The 14,570-nt window shown below is 41.8% G+C and overlaps 1 protein-coding gene across 4 annotated transcripts in view; it reads right to left on the bottom strand.

Annotated features, from left to right (window-relative positions):
* Positions 1-1,096: 1,096 nt before the first annotated feature.
* SP3 (Sp3 transcription factor) overlaps positions 1,097-14,570 on the bottom strand; it is a 39,743-nt gene continuing 26,269 nt past the window's right edge. For 2 of the 4 annotated variants that reach the window (XM_075609039.1, XM_075609041.1), the window contains 5 exons: positions 13,114-14,389; positions 5,487-5,540; positions 5,032-5,224; positions 3,895-4,091; positions 1,097-1,814 (listed from right to left, as the gene is read on the bottom strand). In XM_075609039.1, coding sequence (XP_075465154.1) covers positions 1,501-1,814; positions 3,895-4,091; positions 5,032-5,224; positions 5,487-5,540; positions 13,114-14,389 — 2,034 coding nt within the window. In that variant the 3' untranslated portion in view covers positions 1,097-1,500. The remainder of the gene's footprint in view (positions 1,815-3,894; positions 4,092-5,031; positions 5,225-5,486; positions 5,541-13,113; positions 14,390-14,570) is intronic. The other 2 variants (XM_075609040.1, XM_075609042.1) reach the window with 1 other exon arrangement.

Raw genomic sequence — 14,570 nt, 5'->3', positions numbered from 1 at the left:
CCAGTAATGAATATGAATACGGCAAAGTCAAAAGAAAGAAAATAGTGTTTTATTAAACTACCACACTGTTATAATACACTTTAAACATACACTTTAAAGGTAGCCTTTAAATTTGAGGTGGTCATAGGAATAACAAATAGAGACCCAAACAAAGCCTGTAAATAGGTGAATTGGTGTAGGTGCTGCAGTTTTTATTCATTTTTTTTTTTTACTTCTTAGAAAAATGGTATAGCACTTACATACTTGCAATGTAACTTGGTATTTTTACACTTTTTCTATAGTTGAAAATATAAACAATTAAAAAAAGAAAAAGAAAATACAGCAACATAATAAAAAAAAAACATACATATTTATCTGGTAAATGTATTCGATACATACAATTTTTTTTTTTAATGGGAAGCAAAAAGGTTGTTTAAATGCTGATTCACCGACTAACAAAGTTACCAAGAAAAAAAAAAAAAAAAAAAAGAACCCCCCCCCCCGCCCTTGTAAAATTCCCTATTTCCCATGACTAGGATGTGTATGCTTTGGAGTATTGTCATTATGGAAATTATCCAAATCACGTTTGTATATGCTATACTAGTTAATTTACAATGATGGCATCTAATGCCGTTGAATACAGATGGGATCGAAAATAAGATGTGCTAAAAATCATCAATGACACAGTTCACTATTTTTGGTCCACCAGTGTTCAATCAAGTGGGTGCTTAATCAGAACATTTATTTATCGAACCATTCAAAAATGCTTCAACCTACAAAATCTTTCAGCATTGGTTATATTGCCTTTTTGACAAACAATTTTAACAAGATCGGGTTTGGCAAATTAAACCTTGCGCATGGCTTTTCAACACGATCTAAACAGTGGCTGTTGCCTACAGCTCCATGTTAAAACCTTGTTGTAGAATTTTACAAGAGAAACGCTTAAAATTGTGTACACAGGTTAACCTAATTAAAATAATTGGCTGTTAATTGATTAATTGGTGAGCTATGGTAAAGCCTAAGCTATGTAAGATTTGCTGGGAAACTTGATTTGTCAGTTATGCGTAATAAAAATTCCAGTCAAGAAAATTACAAAATTTCATTTATCATAACATAATTTCTTTTTTCACCCATCAACTTTGTTATCTTACAATAGATAAATACCAACATTTTCTTAATTTTTTCTTTTTTTTTTTTACTCGAAACCACACAGGATTGATGCGTTTGGTTAGACTACTATTTCCATCTGTCAACATTATTTTATATATTTGTATGTAACATGGTAAAATTTCATCTGTTCTAGATTCCAAAAGTACCTACAAAAGCCATGCAATTTTACCATTTTATCACACTATGGAATATCATACAAAGTAAGGCATTTCAGTGTCGTGTATAACCAAGTTACCGTCAATCCAAAAATTTTTGCACATCAATAAAAAGATATCTAAGAACTCAGGAACAATGTTTTGTTTTCTCACTACTGTATAAAAATAACCACGATTAATTGGTGTTGTGTGATATTTACTCAATTGTCTCATTTCCAGAAACTGTGACAAGTTGTAAAGGAATCTCAGAATTGGAGAGGAGATCTTGATTGCTGGTGCCAGTATTTACAGTTCCTATGCCCGATATGGATCCTTGCTGAATATTTGCAAGGATAAGCGTTGTTCCTTCTGCAGTTATCAATGTATCATCAGGCTTTGCCTCTATCGATGCCAGTACAGCACTGCTAGGGTGAATGCCTTTTTTATTTTGATGGGTTTTAATGTGTTTGGCAAGGTGGTCACTTCGCATAAATCGTTTGGAACACTCTGGACAGACAAACTTCTTTTCACCTGTCGGATGACAAAATACAGTTGTAGTGTGTAATACAGGCTTATATTTTGAATACACATACATTTACAAAGACATGTAAACATGTAAACTGGCAGTCTTCATGACAGAGAAAGATAGGATTCTTTGCAGGATCCAAGACAATATTCTACACAAAACCACCTCATTTAAAAATTATACCAGGCACAATAGTTCAAAATCAAATAAATGTCTTATGCAATATCTGAAGAAGGGCTTTGGGAAGCTCTTACAAAATGTGTCTTTATAAGTAAATTCAATATAAAGGAATATGCAAAAGAACTTGCTGGCTTGATGAATAAAAGTACTCCATGAATTGTTGAAACTTCTTCAAAGGAGTGGGAAGGATGGTTTACGGGGATGGAGTAGAAACAGAATTTCACCATACCCTTTTCATAATTATTGTGGAATCCACACAAGTAATATCTAGCATAAACGCCTATTAAAGTTGGGTTTAATTTAGAGAATAAGATTAAATGATAAATATTGTCATTGTTTTATTAATTCTCTGGCTCATGACAATTAATACAGTTGAAATCCTCTAACTGCTATAGGGGGCAGTAACATTACGTCAAATAATCATGTACACAATCTTATTTCTATTTTTAACATAGAGAAACAAACTTGCAACATATGGAAAGAGTAAAAAAAAAAAAGGGGGGGGGGGGGGGGGAGTTGCAATTGCCAACACTTGTCTGTATCCAAGTCTACCCCTAAGGCGGAGATTATAGTAGGCGCGTGCAACTGAGCACATGGCGTCGTGCGCACCTGTCGCCCGAGCGATGGTTGCACAACGATGGAGCGATTGGAGAGGCGTGGCAGACGTGTCACCAGGCTGGTTCGCCCTCATTGGCTGAACCGCTCACGTGACGCGAAAAAAACCTAAATCCTTTGTAGTTTCAAAAATCTGCTGTGCGGTCGCTATGCATCACTATGGCAGGCCCAATACGGCTATTGTAGTTTGTTCGCGCAGCGCGCAAAATTGCACGCGCCTTCTATAATCACGACCTAAGGCAAGTTCTTGCTACATGCAGCAGAACTGTCCTTATCAATAGCTCCTATGAAAACCCAAAGAACAAAAGACAACAGAAATACTTGCAAGTGTTGCCACAATATAATGTTTTTTAATAAATACGCAGCTCGTGGTCAACTTTTCTCTTAACTGTTAACCAATAGACCAGGAGTGTTCAACTACACTCTTCAAAGAGCTACCAACAGGTCAAGGTTTTCAGGATATCCCTCCTTCAACACAGGTGGTGCAGTCTTCGACTGAGCCATCAGTGCTGAAGCTGGGATATCCTGAAAACCTGTCCTATTGGTGGCCCTTGCAGACTGGAGTTGGACACTGCTGCAATAGACCATGACAACCCTTGTAATTAGTAGGCAAATATATTTTGCACTATGAGAGTAAAGTTGACTAATGTTAATCAGAAATCTAAAATTAAATTCCTAAAGATTAAGTGGTTTATCAGGCACAGGTTTCAAATTATAGAAGATTCTCCAATATGGTAAACATCACTAACTTTTATTCTTGGCAAACTGCAGATTCATACAAGCAGTTCTACAAATCATTCTGTCATCCAGATATTAGTGAGTTCATACCTTGTGCCACAATTATCCATGGATATGTTTAATTACAACAATATGTTGCTAGTTGGGATTAGTGAATAACGCAGATACCCAAGTAGCTGCCTGTGTCATCCAAATGTTAGTGAATTAGCATCATGTACCACAATATGTTTAATCACTAAAAAGGTGTTGTATAGTGTAAATTGTTGGGCTAAAGCAGGACATACAACTCTTAATTGCAACCATGAATTTTCCACTGAAAATGCATGTTTCTAATAAAACTACTTTTGAACAAAAGATATACAACAAGAAATCAGTGACACGTACACTACTAAAAAAAACACACGAGATGATTAAATTATTTAAATCATATTGTGATCACCAACATTTACAATTTATTTTAAATAACTGAATAGGTCATTAATAAAATATCAACATTTTGACTACACGGCCATTTGAAGGATAGAATCACAGAACAAAAAAAAAACATCTTACCAGTATGTGTTCTTCTATGCCGCTGTAACTCGTCACTACGAGTAAATCTTTTACCACAGAACATCCAGGTACACACAAAAGGACGTTCTCCTGAATGCCAGCGAAGATGGGCTCTCAGATGCGATGTCTTGCCATAAACCTTACCACATCCTGGGATATGACAGATGTGCTGTTTCTTTTTTCCAAGGTTGGTGCCCCTAAGAATAGTTATTTAACAGTAAGGAAAACGTGAGTGTCAATTTTATCTCTGCATTTAATGTCTTGGTCACTATAAGGGAAGGGCAAAAGCCTTTTGCAAACGTCTGGAGTGCTTTATTACCTTTAACTGCTAGCAAACTATCAGACCTCATTTATAAAATACACAAGTGTCTATCAATTATATGCAATGCATTATTTCTCTCCACCTCAAAAGAATCCAAGGCAAGAAGGGAGAGGAAAAAAAATGGTGTCCTTTTGGAACATTAAATATATGTTTGTTGTTTCTGATAACTAAATTCAGATTCAGCTAGATTGAAAGAGATTAGGATACACGTGTTTACATAGATACGTGTGCATACATACGCACTAGTCACTAATGCTCTCCTCTCCTGAAGGCGCTACCCACAATGCCTTGCATGACACACACAGGCAGTTACACCGCAAGAGGCACACAGAGCGCTTGCACACCGTTGGAGGCAGTGCCGTTAGATCGCCATGTTTTCCCAAACTCGGCACAATGCACTGAGTAAGGCTGTGCTTATAGTGTCGGCAACGGCGACGTCGCATCAAAACAAATGTATTTACCCGTTGTGTGCGCTTATAGTAGGCACGACGCAACGGCACGACAGCTTAGTCACGATCGCTGGAAGTCACTTCAATTTGATTTTTCCAGCGACCGCAGCGTGACGTCAGCGTCGCTATCACTATAAGCGCAGCCTAACAATATGTACAGTATTGTTGGGAGCACCTTCAGAGAGGAAAGCAGTAGTCAATGACAGCTGTCTCCAAATGGGGGTGCAAATGTGCGCAGTCTGTCGGTTCTGTGGATAGTAGGATTGTGTGTACAAATACGCATGGGGCTACTTTGGAGAGGTCCCATGCATTTGTGGGTCAACTACAACTACTCAGAAGCATTAGCCGATTTGTATATGTACATACCTTCCAGCACCATCCTTACAGTTGGGGCAAGTGCAAGCAACTCGCCGCAGTCTTTTCCCCTCTTGACTTGGTTGATCCGCTTCATCATCCACGACCTGTACTCTCAAATGGGTTAAATCATGGGTGTTCACTGTGGAGTCACCAGTGAGCTGCCATTCCTCTGGATCAGGTTCTTCTTCCTTAATCCTTATAGCTGGAAGAGAAGATTTTTTTTTTGTGGAATGTGGTCTGTGTTTAAATATAGAACTGTACAGTCAAAAGTAGCAGTCAAAAGTAGCTTTCAATGTTAAGTGAGAAACAGATATAAGGCTGCTGTTTAAAAACGTACCTGACCTGCGTCATAGCTTAATATGGTGCTAGTCAAGACACTGTTCCATGTTTAGAAAAGATGAAAAAGTTTTTAAAAGGAGCAAACGTCTTGCTCACCCCCTAATTATTTGCCCTGAGATACTTACCAGAATAGGAGCCGCCGGTTACTTCTTGGTACTCATATCCCTGCATCACGCGAGCTGAAAGAAAGCCGTGTAATACGGCAGATTTAAACCTCCATTTTGTGTCCCCTGGAGGTATGGTACCAGCACTAACTTTACAAATATATATCTATCTCTCCCTCTAGATAGGGAACCGGGGCGGGGGGGGGGGGGGGCGACGGGGATCCCCAAAGCTGAAATGAACATGGTCCATCCCCAGGTTATAGTATTACTGTAGGATCAGAACAGATAACGGAGATTGTAATATGCCAGGAGAAGCAGCGGTTTTGATTTTTATAAACAAAGCCCCCAAGGCAGGGATGACCAACTCCAGTCCTCAAGGGCCACCAACAGGCCAGGTATTAGGCATATCCCTGCTTCAACACAGGTGGCTCAGTCTTCTGACTGAGCCACCTGTGCTGAAGCAGGGATATGCCTAATAACCTGGCCTGTTGGTGGCCCTTGAGGACTGGAGTTGTCCACCCATGAACTATAGATCTGAACTATAAGATGTAGTTTGCAGACATCCCGCCTATCTTAGGCTGCGCTTATACGCTGCGGTCGCTGGAGAAATCAAATTTACTTAACTTCCAGCAATCGCGACCAGGCCGTCGCTCCGCTTCTACTATAAGCGCGCGCGACGGCGGCAATACATTTGTTTTGTCAACGCATCGCCGGCACTGTAAGCGCAGCTTTAGACTTCAAATTTGATATGCTCACAACGTTGCTTACTGCTAGATTGATAGGGAAGGGGTCTTAAGTTTGCATGGTTTTCCCCAACATGCAAGTCATTTTCTCAGAAACCAGATGATTACAAATGTCTGGGTTGCTGCTAAAATCAGCACTACAGGTACAGGAACTTACAAAAAAAATGTCAAGTGCCATTACTGCTTTAAAGCAACTAAAAAAAAAAAACATTCTGCAAAAGGGCATAGAAAATTAGCAATAATAATTTAGTGATTAACATTTTCAAAAGTTTTTTCTCCATTCATTTTTTAAATCACAAACCGCTATAAAGATCACATTTTGTTAAACAAGATTATACATTTGGAAAACAAATACTGCAAAATCCAGTTCTATGATAAATCTATGTTCAAGTTAACCTGTTAAATTACAGAAGTGTTGTCCGGTTTAATTTTGAAATCCTACATCATATGAAAAAGGGCAGACCTCTTGTTCTCTCAGTCTGTAATAATAATTACTTAAAGGAAAGTAATATCAAACCTGGAAGGAGACTCAGCATACCTTGGATAGGGGAGCTCTATATACAGTAATATGTTGTTATAAATACCCAACATGAATACACCAAAAAGATGTGCAGATATTCAAGGAAGGGAATAAAATGTTAATTTAAATCTTCAAGGGTCGGTTTCTCACCCAAAGTCTCCCTCACCCCCTTTTTCTTAGATGGGTGGGAAACAGGGGGTCCCGAGAGCTGAACGGCATTAATGACAGCCCAGGGATCACCTGGTTCCCGAAATACACAATGGAAACAATAGCACTTGTTTTTTTTGTTTGTTTTTTAAATCTGCTACATCATATGGGCCAACAGTGGATTATGTCACAGCTTCCTATTGGCCCAGGTATCACTGGAGATTTCAACACGCCATAGTTTCCCATGGACGGCACACTAGTGCTGTGTTTCCAGGTATATATATATATATATATATATATATATATATATATCTCTGAAACCAGAGGGTCTCCGGAGCCGAAACCAACACTTCAGCTCTGGAGACCCCTTGCTTTCCAAATAGATTTTAAAAAAATAAATAAAAATAAGCGAGATGGGGGAACTGCTGCTTTAAGATTGAAAAAAGATGCGACTGAGAACAGCTGCTTATATCAGGTACAGAAGATGGCAATGTAAGTACTACTGTTATGTGGAAGGGTTGGAATGTCATGTGATTTGCATCGTGGCTGTGTGTTTGAGCCAGTCTGATCGCGCAGCGTGCGGACGCATCAGCGCAGTCTGCCCTTCTATGGACGCAGCCAAAGTAGCAAACCAAAAACTACAAGTGAAGCTGTGTAGCCACTTAAAGTCTAAAATATACAAGCCAATTACTTGATTACATGCCCCCCTCCTGCCTGCTCTCCACCAGGGTCACGCTCCCCCATACCTTCAATCAGGCGTCACATGAACCCCGCGTGTTGCTATGGCAACGCGTCGCCCGAAGCTGCCTGAATTTAGGTAAGCAAGTTAGAGGCCTCACACTTCTATTTTTTTTAAACCAACATCTGCCTAGTTGACTCATGTCACAACTATTTCTTCTTGTTGGAAATAAAGGATTATTCAATTATTTGTCACTGAACAAGCCAAAATTTCTACTCTCTCAGCTTAACATATAAAAAACCATAAAGGGAACACGGACCAACTTGGTGGCTAAAGCAATATCACCTGATTAATGTTTTATTGATGGTTTCTGTCACACTAAAATATCATTTTATGCTGGACCACGCAAGTATACCACATCACCAAGGTTTAAAAGCTGGTGAACCAAAACAACTGTTCTGCCACAAAATAACCCATTCCAGGGGAACACATTCTTGTTCCTAAGGCCTCGGTCCCGCTGCGCTCGTTGGCGCGGGCGGCCATGTCGAGAGTTCCCCACCAGCAGGGGAATCCTCGCGAGCCGGTCCCGGTCCCCCTTGGCGGCACAGCTGACTACACGCTGTGGCGCGTCAGCCGCTAGGAGACACAAGAGAATGGTGTTTCCTAGCGTTGACGCGTCACGTGGTGTGGCTGTGAGCCAATGGGGAGGGGAGGCTTCGGGAGGAGGAGAGGCTTCGGGGAGCGGGGAGGAGTGTGGAGTGAAAGCAGGTGAGTGCCTGTCTGTGTGTGTGTGTGTGTGTGTGAGTGCCTGCCTGTGTGTGCACGCGTGTGTGTGTGTATGAGTGCGTGAGTGCCTGCCTCTCTCTGTCTGTGTGTGTGTGTGTGTGTGTGTTTAAACTTACCCTCAGCAGCTCCAGCTCCATCCCGAGTCCGTGGAGGGAGGGGGGGGGGAGAGTAGCGGGTCCCTCCGCTCAAGCCACGCCCCCCCTCCCTGTCAAGCCTCCCACTCCCGCCCACCTCCCGCTCCGGCTCCCTACAGACCGCATATCGCGGTCTGTGTATGTCAGCGCACCGCCTGTCTGCAGTGCGGGTGCGCTGACTCTGGGAGCGGGGCCTTAGCCTAATGCAGAGAATACTTCACAGAAGATACCGCCTTAAAGCTTTCTTACCAAAGAAACCATCAAGGTGACCAATGCCACAGACACACATATGGGTGAGTCCATGGCGTGGGAGACCGCGCAAAGGCGTCTGCACGGGGCAGTGATAGCGCCCATCGACCATACGGGTGCACGGAGGCAGGAGGGGGCACGCGTTGCGCAAGAAATCAGTTTAAACTGATTTCTTGGCGCGACACGTGAGTGGTTCGCCCAGCTCCGTGACGCCCCTAGGAACGCCCCGTCGACCATGGCCAGGGAAAGCACCCGCTTTCCCACAGCCTCCGCGTGGGCCAAGGTCCCGAAGGAGGCTGCTGCATGCACGCCTGGCATCCTGGCAGCGCATGCACAGCGCTACACCGCGATCTGCAGGCAGAGTTCTCTGGCGTGGGTCATGGCAAAATGGGGTGGGTGGGCGTGGCCATGACAGGGGCCGTGTGTGTGTGTTGTTCTCCTCAAACCAGGTTATGATTCTCAGTGTATTATATTTACTCGGTTTATGGCACCCTGGTCGAACCCATGTCCGTACAAGTTGGATATCACTAGCACATAATATAGGCAGCTGTTTTGTGTTTCCAACTGATTATTTTACCCAGTAATAGTGTTTTTCTGACCTTATTGCACAGTGGGGTCAGTCCTGCTGTTTCCCCTGTGTGGCAACTGCACCAAGCTGAATGAGAATTCCAAACCAGGTCACAGAAATCCTGCAACTGGTGATCGGGATCCTCCACCCCCTGCCAGCGATCTCCCCATTTCATTGGCTCCTTGGCGCACCACGTGACGCGTCGCCGCTCGGGAACACAATTCAGTTGTAGCCCCTGCTGTCTGACACGTCACAGTACGCAGGGAGCGAGGGGGGACTGGGGACAGCCAGGAAGAAGGGAAGGAGCTGGTGGGGGTCGCGCGCACCGCTGACTGCAGTGGGGACCTGGCCTTAGGCTACGGCCCCAGTGTCAGCTGCTGCATGCACGCCATCACACTGCTGGTTCGCCCTCATTGGCTGAACCGCCGCCGTGACCAGCGCGCCGTCGCCACTAGCAAAGACAAAACTTTGTGTGCGCCACGCACGCCGTCGCCGTGAACACTCAGCCTAAGGGACATGGCGTTTGACATAATGTTCACATTGTCTTGCTATGTCTAACGAATACAGGAATATCCAAATTATAGGTCACTGAAACTTTGAGAGCAATGCATTTTCCCCCAGCTTTTATTTTTTACACTAAGCCTCTGCATTCACTAGATATTTCTAGACTACTAGATTAGCTGATTATAGATGTATATATCAGCCAGTCTGATATATCTACAAGTAATGGATAGACCATAAAACATTAGACTGTTTTAATGATGTATCAAACCGTTGTCATGAGAGTTGGTTGAACTTACAAAATACATACTTCTAACAAGCGCGTTCAGCTGTTCAATTGAGTCCAAAAATAGTGGACTACGTAAACTGCATGTGAGATACAACAGCAAAGTTGGCGTAATTCTAAGAATTGTAGAAAAAGATATGAGCATGTGTCTATATCCAGGCAGATTTTTTTTAAAGTTATTTTTTTCCATAAGTCGCAAAAATGTCAAAGGCTGCAGATTGATATGAGGGAGAGGTTGAGAACACACCCACAAGGTGGGGATGCTGTGTTTTAATAAAAGGAGAATGTAAATACAAGCCTGCAATTGAGATATAAAGAGCAGAATCCAACAGGGGAGTGTCTGATGTCAACAAGATCTGTGAAATCTCATCTTCCATGCTCCAATTACCTCTTTGCAAAAGATTAGATACATGTTATGTGGCAACGTACAGTATAGGAATCTTGCTTTTATTCTTTTTATTGAATGAAACGGTCTTTATTATATGTTCTTGTAATCTCGTTCTGTAAACCAACCACTGTACTACTTTTGTATATTAAATCTTAACTTTAATAAGTACTGCATAGACTGTCCTCGCAATTTGTTGTTTCACTATGATGGACGGCATGTCAGACGCGTCCCAATGCAATCCCATGAGCTGGAACTCTGGAATGCCTTATCCAACGCTCACCACTGCTAATTAACATGGAAAATCACTTTAAAACACTCACTATCCAAAGCTACTTTCTATAGAACGGATTTCGTTGGATAACGAAGGACTGACACCTGTATATCTTTGGGCTCTGATTGAACATGCACATTTTGTACAGTCATTTATATTTTCAGACACATTTTGCTACAAAAGTTGTTAAGTGCATATTTTCCTTAGTAAACAGGGACCAAAGACTCAGCAAATTACATTTTTGATAACACTTTGGTGGTGGTTGCGGTTAAAGATATGTGATGGATTAAGAGACCTTTAATAGGTGAAAAGTGAACTAGCTAGATAGCTGTGTGTATTAACCCTTGTCACATACACAGGTCACAGGCATGCCGCTCGTGACCAGCAGTAACTGAAAACTGTAATATCTGACGCTAGCCCTTTAGAAAAAAAAACATTTTGTATGTCTGTTTAGTCTTTTTTCTTTGTCAGCTAAGCTACAACAGCCTGTAGAAACCACTTTAAAAGCCGGTTTACAAGAAAGAAGCACCAAGGAAAGCTCATATTTTTGATTACATCGACTAGGGTCACTGTTACATGCATCTCAATCTTGGTAGAAGCCCATCAATGTTAAAGGTGCACAAAAGTAACAATCACAAATCTGAAGCTGTCAGAAAGTGTAGAAGTTCACAGGCAAGAAGATGGCAAATACCGTTAAATTATTTAAATAAAACACACACACACACAACCCATTTCAGTTTTAGAGAAGTCAAACAATGCAGTACAGATGTTGGCAGGTTTCACAAAGAAAATACACACACTTTAAATGTTCTCAAATTTGAGTGTACTTAAGACTCAATATTTCTAAAGCAATGATAATTACAGATACAGGTTATGGCTCAACAGGTATTGAATTACACTTATTAAAAAGACCTGTAATCAAGAATGTTATAATTCTTGTATGTATTTCTTCTAGTTCAAATGTTTGATTCTGTATCTCCTTTTCATCCACAGAAACTAATATTTTCAACAGGCAATTTCAATCACAATTCAACTTGCCTACACTGATTTAACTGAAATTGCCAGGCAACAATACTGACCATGCCAACTTCACAATACAACCGCTACTTGAATGGAAATTGTAATTTTAACATTTCATTTTTAGTGTGACAACTACATTGTGAACATCACATTTGCAAATCATTTATTCATCCTGACATATGGTGCCAACATGTTAATTGTTGGGGCGGGGGGACGTCAGGGTTCGGGCGGGAGAAGAGGAACCAGTCTTCTGTTTCATGCAATTACATCTCAGTTGGCGATAAAGTTCATATTAACCCCCAAGAAGACAAATTAAAGAGGGATTTTAATATTCTGTTTGAAAAGGTGGTAAATAAACAGGACGGCTCAACTACAGCCCATAACAAAAAAGCATAATCCATAGCACCTCTACAGGTAATAAGAGTAAAAAATGGTGGAAAAAGTGCAGTAGTTATCAGTACTCAATATTACCATCCCAAAGTTACGTGTCAAGCCTTCAAGAAAACTGGACACAAGGTGTGCTAAGGGAGGGCTGCGCAAACTGGGGGGAGCAGCGGTTACAGAGGCCCGACACTCTTTCCCAAGGCATTTAAATTAAATGCTGGGGGATCGCGTGAGGCCTCTGCAACTTCCCTTGCCTTTGGCAATGTGGCATCAAATGACGCCGCGGGGCCACGTGATGTCACGATGCCATGGCAACGTGACGTCACGTGACCCTGCTGCGTCATTTGACTCCGGAGACAAGGTAAGGAGGGGGCGCGGACTGAAAAGTTTGAGCTCCTCTGTGCTAAGGAATAGCACTGTTTAGTAACTTTGGGTCTGAGTTGTTGGCAAATATGTGCTGCAAAATCTGAGCAGTGCTGCGTTTGCGAGAGATTTATATTAAGAAGTAACCATGCAAACCCACTGAAAGCCACAGCCACCAAGGAAATGTACAGATAACTGCAATTGGTTAAGCAGATTTAAAGCGTTCAATTAACATTCTACAATGCCATAGAAATAAGAACACACATGTAAACTGAAACGGAAACTGAATAGGAAAAAGCTGCTCTACAATAAACAATGATTTTTAAAGAGAGAAAAATAAGCGGAATATTTCAGAGCGCATATCTCCGCCATGTTACAACTTTTTGGAAGCCCTGCATCTTTCTTGTTTAAAAATAATAAATCAATAGAGCATGCAGTTAAAGCAACAAAGTGGTGCCATTATGAATATTCACTTTCTTGTTACTGAATCTTAACTCGTCAATACTTTTGTTGCTCCTCTTCTGCAAAGTGTTCTCTTGCATGCCCCACTGCACTACGTTTTAAAACAGAAAAATCATTTAAAAAAACTTTTTTTTTTTTTAAACATACCTGTAGGGCTGTCAGAATTATCTCCATGCTGCAAGTGAATGCCCGCAGCATCAACAGAGTTTACTGTAACAGTTTGTAGATTTGGCAACTGACCGGTGCTTAAACTAACTGGAGTTCCCCCTCCTGAAACTTGGCCAAGTGTGAGAGTCTGCACTGGTGTTAATGTAATTTGTTGAGCAGAGGAATTCTGAAGCTGTAAGTTTTGCAAGTTTTGTACACCTTGCACTTGAAATGTTTGCCAGGCAATCTGGCCAGAAGGAGTCACTGTTTGAGCCTGAATTAGGAACGTTCCCGGGTTCAGTTGTAACTGAAGGTTCTGCAGAGCTTGTGAAGATATGCCTTGACCTCCTGCCTGAACAGCTTGGATTGCCTGCTGTGCAATACTCTGCACAAGTTGGGCTTGACTGGTAGCCTGCTGGCTTTCTTGAAGCTGGATATGCTGTACCATCGCTTGTGAAGTGGCGACCTGAATGTTCTGTGACTCGTCAGAGATTGAAGCATGGATGTAATTTCCCTGAAGATCAGATGTTTGCACCTGCCCGCTTGAGCTGTCAGCCAAACTGTCTGCACTTTGCTGAAGCATACCTGTACTGTCTATAGTAACAGGAAGCTGAGATGAAGAAGTTGGCACAAACAAATCTGTATCCGAATTGGTATCACCAGCTTCAGGAGAAACATGCCCATGTACTGCAGTCCTTTCAGGAGTATCAGAACCGTCTATGGCTTGTCCTGCACTTATCAAATGTCCATCTGCAGTAATGCCTGCTGTCATGGCTTCAGAGCTGCCAGACAGACCTAATGAATCTAGGTCAACACTGTTAATGGGAACAAACGTGATGTTACCGGGAAGTCCAACAACCTGTGTTTGGCCAGGGAAGGATGAGCCCCCAATGGTAACACCTTGAATCTGTACAGGGACGGGCCCACTTGAATGCTGAATTTGACCAGCTTCTTGGTCTATGCCCCCATTATCTGAAGATGTGGTGAAGCCAAGTTGGACCTGCTGACCATCAGCTGTTTGGAGTTGTGGTATTACTTGGTACTGTACATTGGATAAAGTACCATTAGCGGTGTCTGATCCCGGTGCTACAGAAAACAGATGTTGGTTTTGTAGGGTTTGAATGGGCAGCACATACTGTCCACTTGATGTTACTGTAGCACCACCTGGAAATTGTACTATATTTCCAGCTTCATCCTTTAAAGCAGCCTGAGCTGGAGTCAATACTTCCCATCTATTTGGACCTGCTGTTAACTGCACAGATGTCAAATCCCCTGTCTGGAACACAAACAAAACAAAAAAAAGTCTTAGTTTAACCCAAAGCAAGTCAATAGCAAATACATCATTTTTCTGAGACAAAATGAAAATAAAATCCTTGCATTGTTAGATCACAAGAACGCACAAAATTACTTAAAAAATTTCTAATTACTGAAACAATTAGCAAAAATGCACCAGTTTG

The sequence above is a fragment of the Ascaphus truei genome, chromosome 7 (assembly GCF_040206685.1).
Source record: "Ascaphus truei isolate aAscTru1 chromosome 7, aAscTru1.hap1, whole genome shotgun sequence".
Classification (NCBI taxonomy): domain Eukaryota; kingdom Metazoa; phylum Chordata; class Amphibia; order Anura; family Ascaphidae; genus Ascaphus; species Ascaphus truei.
The sequence above is the reverse complement of the archived record's forward strand: the minus strand, read 5'-3'. Positions and strand labels throughout refer to the sequence as shown.